General features: G+C 33.5%; 1 protein-coding gene across 2 annotated transcripts in view; it reads left to right on the top strand.

The window, feature by feature from the left end:
- Positions 1 to 13575, top strand: part of LOC126893184 (lysine-specific demethylase 6A) — a 434968-nt gene that overhangs the window by 393623 nt on the left and 27770 nt on the right. For both annotated transcript variants that reach the window (XM_050663138.1, XM_050663139.1), the window contains one exon: positions 5888 to 6116. In XM_050663138.1, coding sequence (XP_050519095.1) covers positions 5888 to 6116 — 229 coding nt within the window. The remainder of the gene's footprint in view (positions 1 to 5887; positions 6117 to 13575) is intronic.

Below are 13575 nucleotides of genomic sequence, written 5' to 3'. Positions count from 1 at the left end.
TTTACAATATAAACTCTTTGTTGGATGTCATTATCTTATCGAAAAAGAATGACAATTCGCAAATTTTATTTATCGGAGTTAACAGTTATTCAGCTACATTGTAGCTTAGCAACACTAGATTATTGTTAAGATTTTGAACACAAAATTGGCTACAAAATTAAGCAGGTTTTGAAGAACTTGAATTTTATTTCGTTTTATGGGGTTTTAGAACAAGCAAAACTTTTTAAAAAGAACGACATTTTTCACTAAAATTGAAAATAAAAAAGTTTTTCCTCTTGGACACCCCATCCGTGGACACACTGTATTTATATAATCTTATAAGAAATTTCACTATATTTATTACTAATCAAGTAAAATCTATAATGTTAAATTAAGTAATGTTCTTCTAAATAGTCTATAAAACTATAATAAAAATTAAATACAGGTACAAAGTAAAATGCATGTGAGCTACAAAAATTGTTAATAAAAAATGTTTAATCAGTTCTTTTTTTGAAGGAAAATACTCCTGAGTCTCCATTTTTCGCTTCTTCGTAATGTTCTTTCCCTTTTTATTAACTTCCAGAATTCCTTGAGCCTTCCTCATAAATTCGGTAAAACCTTGGTCATCTAATCCGTTCGACTCTTTATTGAGGTATTCCTGTTGAAGACTTCGTTTGGTTATTTCCTGGGTCACATTTGTCTGTTCTAGCTTCCCTCTGACAAATTCATTAATTTGCTCCTCATGCCTTGATTTGATAGTTGACATTTCTCCCAAACATCTTGCAGCATCATCTACAACAGAGTTAATACAACCCAAACGCTCCTCATACATTCTTGCCAAGAGCACATGCTGACACAAGGTATTCCTCACCATATAGTCATCGCAACTGCACCAATAACGGTGAATACAAATCTTACACACTCTACAAAACAATGCCTTACACTCACTCTCACACACTTCTCTAAAATTTACATAACGTAATATAATATTCGAACCTTTAAAGGATTTTACCTCATAATGCCCAGATGTATTCTCCTTAATCAGTTCTTCTATTTTGCCTTTCATCGATGCTGCCTGTTTGTGTGCTGCTATTGAAAGCCTGTCCTGATAATTATTTGCGCTTGGTCGTATTATATCCACTATCCTCGTCCACATTATGCTTAAACTAGCTCATCCATTGTATCCAATAGCTTCACAATCCCCACTGCTGCATTCCTCTTCAGGTATTTCGTTTTTAGTAGATTGTTGAGCGATTAAATTGCCATGTTGGTATTAATCCCGGAATTTCTTCTACAACAATAGGCCCACATTTGTTTTCTCTCTTCAGTCAAGTATCGCGTAGAAAAAAATATACTTAAAGGTGTCTTAAAATGTATGATTTCATATAATTATTTACTTTTTCAGATAATCGACAAATTTTATCTCATTTTTTTGTCTCATATTCTTGGTTGCTAGAAAATTCAAATGTTATCAGTTCAATACTCACCTGGTAAAGGTCCTGGAGATGTTTTCGTAACTTCTCATGACTTTTAAAATTAGTATCTTGCTCACATAAGGGACAAATAATGTGATTTTCATTAATATTGCTAGTCGGCCCATCTATTTTATGTATTTTTTGGATATGACGATTTAGTGAAGACCGATTTTTAAATATTTTGTTGCAAATATGGCAGAGAGCTTCTTCATGGTTTGTTGAAATTGATGGAGTACATGAATGAATCCATAATTTCTTGCTAAAACAAAGTTTTGGGTAAAATAAATTTGGGTAAATATTATGGTAAACACCAGTGATGTAAACCACAAACCATACATACTCATAGACGTTTTACGATCATGTTAATCTTTCGGATCGAATTAACGCCATCTCTTGATTGGAATGGGAACTAAATTGACAAATTTTAGTTATGTGGGAATTTCAAATTATAAATTTTGCGGGATTTTTGATGAAATTTCGCAGGAAATTAAAACAACAGAAAGACAATTCAATGTTTTATTCAATATTTTACTGAAAACTTCAAATATTCCAATTTGTTTTCAAAATGCTAAACATTACTGCCATGTGTTACGTGAAAGCACTGATGTGTAATATTGAGTTGAATGAAAATTTTTGAAAGAATCTTGTAGGATGATTGTTTAGATAAATATTACCTTATAATCTTTTACAAATTTCCAAAAATATATAGGCCCGAAATGTTGATGACACACTTGTCTATTGGAATAAACTGTTTCAGGATCTATTATATTGTTTTTTTTAATGTGGAGAAACACAACACGGGATGATCAATGTAAACTAAAAAATCTACTCATAAAAACGGAGAGGAGGTTAATACAATTGATTAAAATTGTGATTAAATCTAATTAAAAACGTAACACCACTATAATAAAATAATTAATCCACAAACTGTAAAATAAAAAAGTAAATAACAAATTAATTTAATTGTCAACAACTGTCAGTTGTTAAATATGACAAGAGAATTGACTGACAGCGACATCTCTGGATTGGAATGGTAACTAATGTGCTGTCTTGACCTTGACAATTTACGTGAAACGTCTATGAGTAGGTATGGTTTGTGATGTAAACACACAGTCATAACCTCACAAAATGCAAAACGTAGAGATTGCACCACTCTCTGTTCTGTGCCAATCGTTCGTTTGCTGTGATTGGTCGGGTACGATGTTAGGTATTTCTATTCTGTGTCACTATCGTTCGTTTGATGTGATTGGTCGGGTACGATGTTAGGTTTACTGTAGTCTAAATGTAACGAATATAAATACCTGGGTATGAAAATCACAAATGATGGAACACTGGGCGGAGCCATTAAAGAACGAAATACTCAGGGCAGGAAAGCAATTACGCTCTTAAACTCAGTACTCTGGGACAAGCAGATAAACAACCAAAACAAGAAAAAGATCTATAACGCCGTAGTGAAAAGCATACATACTGCTGCGAAGTATGGCCTATGAAGGAAAAATCAAAACGAATGTTAGAGGTCACCGAAATGGATTTCGGGAGAAGAGCTGCAGGAAGATCAAGAAGAGAACATGTTACCAATGAACGGATACGAGAAATAATGAAGGTCACACATACAATAAATGACGAAATCAACGAAATACAACTACGATGGTTTGGTCACGTACAAAGAATGCACGAAGACAGAATCCCAAAACAAGTACAAAACTGGAAACCGCAAGGTAGAAGAAGAAGAGGTAGACCGAAGAAAAGTTGGCAGGCAGGAATAGACAAAGCCATTGATAAAGAGGTCTGTAAGAAGATCAATGTGCGGAGAGAGAGGAATGGTGAACGGGTATCGGAAGACGGAGAACGTTGTAAACCGATAATATATTATAGAACCTTCAAAAACCTGTATAAGATTTTTTGGTGAAATCGATTATGTTTTCACAGATCGACCAGTTATACATATATTAAAATCATTTTTTTTTTACTTATTTCCCTGTACTAATAATAAAAAACCGCACTGTGTTAACTGTGCAATCAGTGTGTTATCTAGTTTTTTCTTAATTATGTCAGAAATATTCAAAATCGTTCAATTGCATCTACTACTACATTATCTCTATTTGAACAATCACTAAGTTTTTTCAGTACTAAATCGTCCTAAGTAAATTCTAATAGGCTATTTATTATCCTTTGCTGACGACTTCTTTAGATTTCAATTGAAATAAATACCTATACCTCTGTACCTCGTTTTATTTGAGGCTTATATTATATTTGAATACACCTTCTCTCTTCTCTCATTGCCATGGTTTCCAAGAAGGGACACAGTTTTATTGCCGCAAGACTGACTATAAATGTTATGATATTTTAGGTAGTGTTATTTTGGAATGCTTGCTGTTATAGTTTACAAGGTATTCCAATCCAATTGCAATGTATCCGTCGTCTTTACAACATCCGTTTATTTGCGCAAGATTTGATTGAGGGTTTATTTTTGTCTATAAAGTACGTTTGACAATATTATATTATTACGATTATTGTTTTGGTGCCACTATAGTATGCGGTCTGTCGTCGCGTTTCTGCTATAGCTTGCGGTCTACTGAAGGATGCGGTGTTTAACAGTGGTATTTAACAGTATATTATATTCCAGTGCCGACAAAATATCTTTACGAAGTGAGTAAAACGCATAAATCAAAAGAATTATTATTTTATTTTTACAAATAATTACTTTGTAGTATCAATTTACTATTTCAGTTGGGAATAAGCCAATTTTGTGTCCTATTCCCAAGTAAAATACAGTTCTCCAAGAAATGGGTCATTTTGATGTTTCTAATTTCCTAAACCTGTTCTCCGATTTAAGAGATTTTTTAATATGTTATAGCCTTATTCTTTAACAATATCGCTATAATAATATTGTTGCTAGATAGGTAAACTGTCATTGTATACCGGGTGTACCATCTACCATTAAAACTGTGTTTTTTCTTAAAGTTAGTATCACACTGTGGAGTATTCTAGCAATTATAAAATATCGAAATTAAAACCCAACTATATCCCCATGTTTTCTTAATATTCTGTTTTTTAATTCATTCGCTTATGTCAGATTGTCAGATAATAAAGTTGTTAGTACTTTAACAACTAGCCATGTTTTTCATCAATACAGGGTATTTTTAAATCAGTATGGAAAACTTTAAGGGGTAATTCTGTATTAAAAAATTATGAATGACAGTTTGCTTTATAAACGTATGTCTGCAAATGCATCGTTTCGAGGTAGGAGGTTTTAAAATTTTTCTTACAAACTGACGATTTATTTATTGCTCCAAAACCGGTTGAGATATGCAAATGAAATTTGGTAGGTTTTAAGAGGTAGTTATTGCACACTTCTTGACATACAATTAAGAATTTTATATTCGAGATTGGCGCTCATAGGGTCATATTACCCAAATGCGCGCCAATGGGGAATATTAAATCCTTAATTGTATGTCAAAAAATGCGCAATTGCGCAATAACTACCTCTTAAAACCCACCAAATTTCATTTGCACATCTCAACCGGTTTTAGAGCAATAAATAAATCGTCAGTTTATAAGAAAAATTTCAACACCCCCTATCCCGGAAACGAAGCATTTGCGGACATACATTTATGAAGCAAACTGTCATTATTTTTTCATGAAGAAAAAACACCCTGTATTGATGAAAAACATGGCTAGTTGTTAAAGTGCCTAACTTTTTTATTATCCAACATAAGCGAATGAATTAAAAAACAGAATATTAAGAAAACATGAGGCTATAGTTGGGTTTTAATTTGAGTATTTTATAAATGCTAGAATCCACAGTGTGATGCGAACTTTGAAGAAAAAACACAGTTTTATTGGTATTTGGTACACCAGGTATACAATGACAATTTACCCTATCTAGCAACAATATTATTAAAGCGATATTGTTAAGAAATAAGGCTGTAACATAATAAAAAATCAATTAAATCGGACAACAGGTTTAGGAAATTTGTGACATCAAAAATGACCCATTTCTAAGGTGTGGTGCGTTAATTTCTTGGAGAAGTGTACATAGTAAATTAATGTGACAACGTATTAATTTGTAAAATTAAAATGTGATTTATGCGTTTTATTCATTTAGCAAATATTTTCATTATTGTGTGCAAAACCTTCTGAAAAAGATTATTGTAGTTTAGCAGGTATACAGTGCAGACAGAAAGTCTTTACAAAGTAAATAAAACGCACACATCAGAAGAATTATTATTTTAATTTTACAAATGAATACTTTGTCATATCAGTTTATTATTTTAGTTTGAAATAAGCCACAAATTGGCTTATTTTGCACACTATAATAGACGTGTATAGGTAGACCGCATCCTCGTCGTAGACCGCGTACTATACTAGCACCATCGTTTTTAAATTTTAGATTAAAGCTTTGAATCTCGATAAAAATGCTAATTTTTCAGGTAACGTTACCAACACCCTATCGTCAGGACCGTTTTCGCCTTCTAATATTTTACCAAAAGAGATGTCTCAGGATACAAAACGAAAAATTAAGTCACCTACTCACGAAAGAGTGCTCACTGTCAAGTCTGAGCCCCCATGGGAGTTTGATTCGCTTCATTCTATAGAAAAGAAGTCTGACATTGACTATCACATAGACATGGATGCCCAGACCATTGTAAAGCTTTGCAAGTAAGTAGACTTTTTTATACTCCTTGTCTTATATTAGACTCATTAATACTTTTAAGTCATCTTTCCTTTGGTTCTTGGAATATATTATATTTAATACATTAAAAAGTACATCAGTAGACAGTGAGGTAATGAGAAATACTTGTTTTTGGTTATTTTATCCTCAGTCAATTAATTGTACATCAATTTACTCCTTTTCGGTCTTCATATGCCTCATCCTTTAAAACAGTTTCCAGCGCAAATTATTTTGGGGTTTCGAAGTTTCACATTCATTTCTGATTAGCGCTTACTGATAGAACAGTCAAATAAATTATGCAGCGTAAAATAAATCAATACAGTGTCAAATAAATCTCAACTGCAGTGTCAAATAAGTCAATGACAGAACTGTCAAATCCTGGACAAAAGTGTACCATGCTAAATACATACATAGGTGGAAGCCAAAGTTCAGAAAGTTGGAAACTATTAAGAAATTTAAGAAACGACAGAAAGAAAGTATTCCGTCCATATCACCAAAAACTTGGGAAGGATACTTTGAAGATTTACTAACAGAGACAAGAGAGCCCTTCAAACAGATACAATCCAACGGTATACAAGGCGTCAGGTTGATAGGATCACCAATCAGAGTAAATGAGAGAGAAGTCGAAACCATATGCAAACAGTTGAAGAATGGCAAATCACCTGGCCCAGAAAATATAGCTCCGGAACTCATCAAATATGAACCTAAAGTTCTAATTAAGCGGCTAAGACAACTTTTCCAGCAATGCTTAAATAACCATGAACTACCTGAAGACTGGAAAGGGTCACATGTGAGCACTATCCACAAAAAGGGAGATAAATCAAAACCTGAAAACTATAGAGGAATTGCAGTCACTAGTAGTATCATCAGAATATATGGAACATACACAAATATTTGGGAAGGTTTTAAGGGGAACAAAACCCCCATAATATTTTTAAGGGGTGCACAAATTTCAGTTTTTTTTCGATACATGTATTATGTATTGGAAAAATTGATTTTCATTTTCTAACTTCAGAGGGATAACTTTTTTATGTGCACATTTTTACTAAGGTACCTTTTTGTTGCACCCTGTATATTTAATACATTAAACAGTAGATATTCAATTCTTTCCTTTATCATTATCTATAAATCGCATCAACTAATAGACTCATTTATTGTTTTTGATATAAAAATCGACAATTAAAGAGAATGAAAGGATTAGTGACCATAATTTCTATACGTAACTGTTTAAGCCAAGCAGGTAAAGGACTTAATAATAGAAAGGTAAATGTTGAGATTATGTAAATCTGGTCTATCTGGATTTTAAATTATTGAGTATCTATCTATATAAGTACAGTTAAAATTAAAGTGAATTAAATTTTTTTTCTTTTTTCGATGTCTTGTTCTGAATTCTAGATTCTTGTTTTTTAAACAATCCCTAAACTTTTTGTCGGTTTGGCTAGGTTTTCGTTGCCTTCTCACCGTCGTCGATTGTATTGAATTCGGAAATGCATGATAACACGCATTTGACAATAGAAAAAGTCCATAATATCCCTACTATACATATATTATATAATACCAAATTAACGTAATCATATCAGATATAATAAAACAATTGTAAAATGTAGTAATTGTAGTAAAACAATTGTATTTATCAATAGATTTTGTTGTTCATCATCATTCAGCCAATCGCGTCCACTGCTGGACATAGGCCTTCCTCAGTTCTTTTCAGTGCTCTCTACACTGGGCCACTTGTAGCGAGTATACAAAGAGTAGCGGTTTCCCGCTACTCTTTTCAGTACCGCTTTGCTTTATTTAGCTCTTCCAGTACTGTTTCAAACTCTACAGAATCAAATGCTTTCTCGTAATCGACAAATGCAAGAACCAGTGGTATGTTGTACTCGATGCGAAATTAGAATATTAAATCATCTTGGAGGAGATTACTAACTCAGTGAGCTTTATTAGTGGACTGTTTAGCATAGGGTGAATTTAAAATAGAATAAAAAAAAAAAATAACAGTAAAAAAACCAGACCTTAAAGTAAATTGTAATAAAAATATTTCCTACCTGTTCTGAGTGCCGGAGCACTCAAAGGCTCCATGGTCAAAAAATGTCCTGGAGTTAACGCACTAAGATCGTTTGGGTCTGAACTTAACGGGCATATTGGCCTCGAATTCATGATGGCCTCAATTTGAGAAAAAATAGTATATAACTCTTCAAAAGTTAGTACTTGTTCTCCAATTGTGCGAATTAAATGACCCTTTACCGTCTTAATATTAGATTCCCATAAACCTCCAAAGTGTGGAGAAGAAGGGGGAATGAGATGCCATTGAATAGATTCATGAGAAGCAGCTTGTGATGCCAATCTGTTAAGTTCTGCTCTGGCTCCAACAAAGTTAGTGCCATTGTCACTATAAACATGTTGACATCGGCCTCTACGACTGACAAATCGCTTAAACGCAGCTAAAAACGCGTCAGTGGATAAATCAGATACGAGCTCTAAATGAAGAGCTTTTGTTGAGAAACAAATAAAAAGCGACAAATACGCTTTAAGAGTTTGAGACTTTCGAAGTTTGGAAGCTCTTATAGGAAAAGGGCCCGCAAAATCAACTCCAACATTACTGAAAGGTTTTAGTTGAGATATTCGAGCTAGCGGTAGATTTCCCATTAACGGAACTGGGGACAAAGGATTCACCTTAAAACATTCAACACATTTAGACAGTACTCTACGAATGGCTCGTTTGGAAGATATAATCCAAAAACGCTGAGAAATTAGGTATTGAACAGTTTGAAGCCCGGCGTGTAGATATTGCAGATGAGTAGATTCAATAATCATATCAGTTAATTTACAACTGTTAGGAAGTAATGCCGGAAATTTGCGATCATACGAAATGGGCGCATTAGCTAGGCGACTACCTACACGTAGAATTCCCTTTGCATTGATAAAAGGTGAAAGCTTTCTTAAATTTTTTGGAAGCAGCTGTTTATCTTGGATAAAATTTATTAAAGTATTAAAAAAGATCTGCTGTGTTCGTTTAACAAAAACCAGTAAGGAGTTATGTTGCTCCAATAAACTTAAACAACCTATTTCCAGATTACCATATCGGTTTTTGGTTACATAATGGAAAAAACGAATAATGTAACACAAACATCGAACACACCTATTTAAAGACGAATGACGATCCAATAAAATATCTAAAAAATTATTGGGAATTTCAGCAATCAATGCGACAGTCCGCACTTCCAAATTTACATTAGTAGACTCCTTTGAATTAAGTTCAAAGAACGTTAGCGGATCAGATTGTAAGAAGGTTGGCCCCGCCCACCATTTGGAACAGTTAATTAACTCAGAGGGTAAGCAACCCCTTGAACCAATGTCAGCAGGATTTTCTTCAGAAGGAACATAGTGCCAACATGAAGAAGTTACTCGTTCCTGCACATAAGCTACTCTATTGCTCACAAAAGTTTTCCACTGATGAGGGGAAGATTGTAACCAACGTAATGTAACAGCAGAATCAGAATAGCAGTATATTTCCTTGATTTCTACTTTATCTTTAATAACAGAAGAAACAAAGGAGACTAGTCGAGCCACTAAAACCGCAGCAGACAATTCTAATCTGGGAATAGTAAGTCCCTTATTAATGGGTGCGACCTTAGATTTAGCTATAACAAAAGAAACAAAAGGTTGGCCTGAAGGTGATAAGCATCGAAAGTACAAGACAGCGCAGTAACCTTTCTCGCTAGCGTCACCAAAACAGTGAACTTCTAAGCGTAAAATATCGTCAATTAATAAACGACGAGGTAAATTTAATTTACTCAAATATGCTACATCATCAATGTATTTTTTCCACAAACGGATAATTTCTTTTGATGGAGCATCATCCCAACCAATCTTTTGAGTCCATATTCTTTGAATAAGGTGTTTAATTAGAAATGTTATTGGAGATAAAAATCCAAGAGGATCAAATATTTTTGCTAAATTGGACAAAAGATGACGTTTTGTACAAGAAGAGTCTAAAACTTGAACTTTAAAAGCAAATGTATCCGAAGAAGCGTCCCATTCCAACCCTAATACTTTAAGTGTTTTGGACGAAATATCATCATTAAATGTAAGAGGTTTTATTGCTAAATCTGATACAGCTAATCCTTTCAATAAATCGGGTACATTACTGGACCATTTTTTCAACTCAAAACCTCCTTTGGCAAGTAAGGCAATAAGTTCGTCTCTTAGTGCTAAGGCATTTTCGAAACTAGGACAGGAAGAAATGATATCATCAACGTAGGTTCCAGTTTTAAGTGCCTCGGCTGCTAGAGGAAACGAATCCCCGTCATCATTAGCCAACTGATGTAGACATCTAATAGCAAGATAAGGAGAACAAGAGAGACCATAAACAACTCTGTTGATACGAAGATCTCGAACAGGTTCAGAATTATTAGAACGCCAAAGTACTCTTTGATAATCTGTTTGAGTAGGATTAATTAAAATTTGCCTATACATTTTAGAAATATCGGCCGTAATTACATAACCATGCAATCGAAAATTAATCAAAATTGTACAGATGTCAGTCTGAAGCTTAGGACCAGTGAATAATTTGTCATTGAGTGAGGGTTGATTTGGAAGATGCCCGGAACCATTAAAAACGACCCTTAATTTACTTGTTAGACTTTCAGGTCTTAAAACACAATGATGCGATAAATAGTAAACATAAGGTGAATCGAAGTTATTCAATGGGACAGGTTCCATGTGACCGAGCTCAACAAATTCCTTCATAAAGGTGCGGTATTGGTCATAAAGTTCAGGAGATTTTTGAAGCCTTCTTTCTAATGAATAAAACCTACTAAGAGCAAGTGATCTAATATTAGGAAAGACAGGATTTTCTTCCTTAAAAGGTAGATCTACTACAAAGCGTCCTGATTGTTCACGCTTATAAGTATTCATAAACATATTTTCCACTTTAGCGTCATCAGGAGCTAAGCAAAAAACTTCAGGGACTGCTTCTAATTCCCAGAATTTCTTTATTTGCTGATCCAAAGAAACCGTATCTTCAACTTGGCAAAATAAAGAAGTAAGAGTAGGTGCCTTTGAAATATTTACTTTTCCCATAAGCACATAGCCAAATATAGTATTAATTGCATCAGGTTGATCTTGATTGCCGTAAATACGTCCATCCAAAAGAATTGTAGAGAATACATCAGCTCCTAAAAGAATGTCGATGGATCCTCTACGAAAGAAGTTATCATCTGCTAACTTTAAATTAGCAATATGGGGCCAAGTATTAACTTCTAAATTACATAAAGGCTGATCCTCACATATTTTTGTCAAGACTAACGCATCGGTTGTCAAAATAGGAGAAGATTTACGTACTGGTTTAAAAGAAATGGTAACCCCACCTAAATTAGTGGTCGACTGCATAGAACCTAATCCTTGGATGTTAGCTGAAGTTTTCATGGGACGTAAACCTAAACGCCTAAGGGTCTTTTGACAGATGAAGGACGTCATGCTTCCCGAATCTAACAGACACCTAACAGGTTGGTAGTTACCGTGACAATCAAGCACCTCAATACATGCAGTGGAAAGCAAAGTACTTTTATCAGCGGAAGAAAAACACACAGAAACGGATGATCCAGTCGTTGAATTTAAAGTGGATGCCGCCGAATCTTGAACATTCTCTTCTTTCTTAGAAGAGGAGAAGCAAAGGAGTGTATGATGTTTTTTATGGCACGAGTGACAAGTCCATGTAGATTTGCATAGGCTAGAACGATGTGATCCAAGACAGTTAATACACATCTTGTTCTTTTTTATTAATTGAAATCGATCTACAGGAGATTTTGCCAAAAAAACGGAGCATTTATAAATGGCATGGGTATCATTAGTTTTACAGATAGAACATTTTGGTTCAGGTTCTGTTTGAGCAAGCAATGATGTAGATTTGGAAGAATTAGGTTTTTTAGAAAAGTTAGATTTTGGTTTAGTGTGAAAATCAATATTATCTAAAGCGAGACAACTTTGATTTAAAAAATCAATCAGTTTTTTATAGCTTGGGATGGTTGAATTATTATGAAAAAGCTCAAAACGTGTTACTAAAGAAACAGTTAATCGGTTTAAAATCATTTGAACAAGTATAAAATCCCAATGTACTGTGGGTAGTCCTAGCTTATTTAGAGATGCCACATTTTTCGAAAATGTATCTAACAACTTGCGTAGTTCTTTTGGATCTTCTGAAGTCAGTTGTGGTGAACTTTCAAGGTTATTCCATAAATTGGCAGCGATTACCCTAACATTATTAAACCTTTCACAAAGCAGATCATAGGCAATTGGATAATTGTTTGCTGTGATGTCAATATGATCCACAGCATCGCGCGCTGCACCCTTTAAACACGATAGTAACAAATTAAATTTGTCAATTGGTTGTAAGTAAGTAAGAGTATGAACGCGAGCATCAAACTGATCTATAAAACTTCTAAATTCAGTTATTTTTCCACTGAAAGATGGCAATTCCGGTTTCGGTAAATTAAAATAATTTATAGGTAAAGGATTTTGAGACTGTGAAGTTGATGTAGTTTGCTGACTTGATGTTGAAGATTTTCTAAAGGCTTGCACGTATGTTAATTTAATTTTATAATATAATTTGTCAAAATTACTACGGCAATCATCTTCGACTTTAAATAGCGCGTCCTCATTATCTTGCTCAGAAACTAACATAATTATTTTATTATGAAGATCATAAAAATTGTCACGAATTTTTTCCAATCCTTCATACATAACTTCCAAAACCGGGTAAAAATTCTTATCGTCAGCAGCTACCTTTAAAGCAACAGCATGAATTTCAGTCATTTGTTGCACTTCAACTTGTCTTAAAGATTGATATTTTTTAATTTTATCTGCCATTTTGTAAATTTAAATGTAGAATTAATAAATTTAGAAAAATATGAAATTAGCGTTAGGAAATAAAATAGGTTCACCACACGAAAATTAATAAAATACAACCGAACTTTGTGCTAATAAAATAGAAAACTATGTCCTCTGCTATTTGAATATTTATAGACAAAAAATAATTATAAAACATAAACCCTTTAAATAAAAATTACTGTGTAAAATAAACACACAGTTTCATCTATAATAGAGTCAACCTGTATAATAATTATTATAACAAAATTTGTCTATTGGCCGACGTTGACAATTTAATAATAATTACTTTTACATTAATGTGTTCCTTTTTTACTTAAAAAACAACATTAACTGAGGTATAGGTATCACTAACGATCGGCACAAACAAAAACCAATTTACTAATTGATACGTGATTTTAATTTGGTAAAGAATATTTTATCGCCTTATGTTAAAGAATAACAAAAAAATAAAGTCAAAGGAAATGCGGTTAAATAACCTGAATTTGATTCTGATCTTTGTAAATTAGCAAAGTATGACAATAAAATCAAACAATTCAGGTTTAAAAGAAACTTTCCCCG

This window comes from Diabrotica virgifera, chromosome 10 (assembly GCF_917563875.1).
Source record: "Diabrotica virgifera virgifera chromosome 10, PGI_DIABVI_V3a".
Lineage (NCBI taxonomy): Eukaryota > Metazoa > Arthropoda > Insecta > Coleoptera > Chrysomelidae > Diabrotica > Diabrotica virgifera.
Note: the sequence above shows the minus strand (reverse complement) of the source record. Positions and strands in the feature narration are given on the sequence as shown.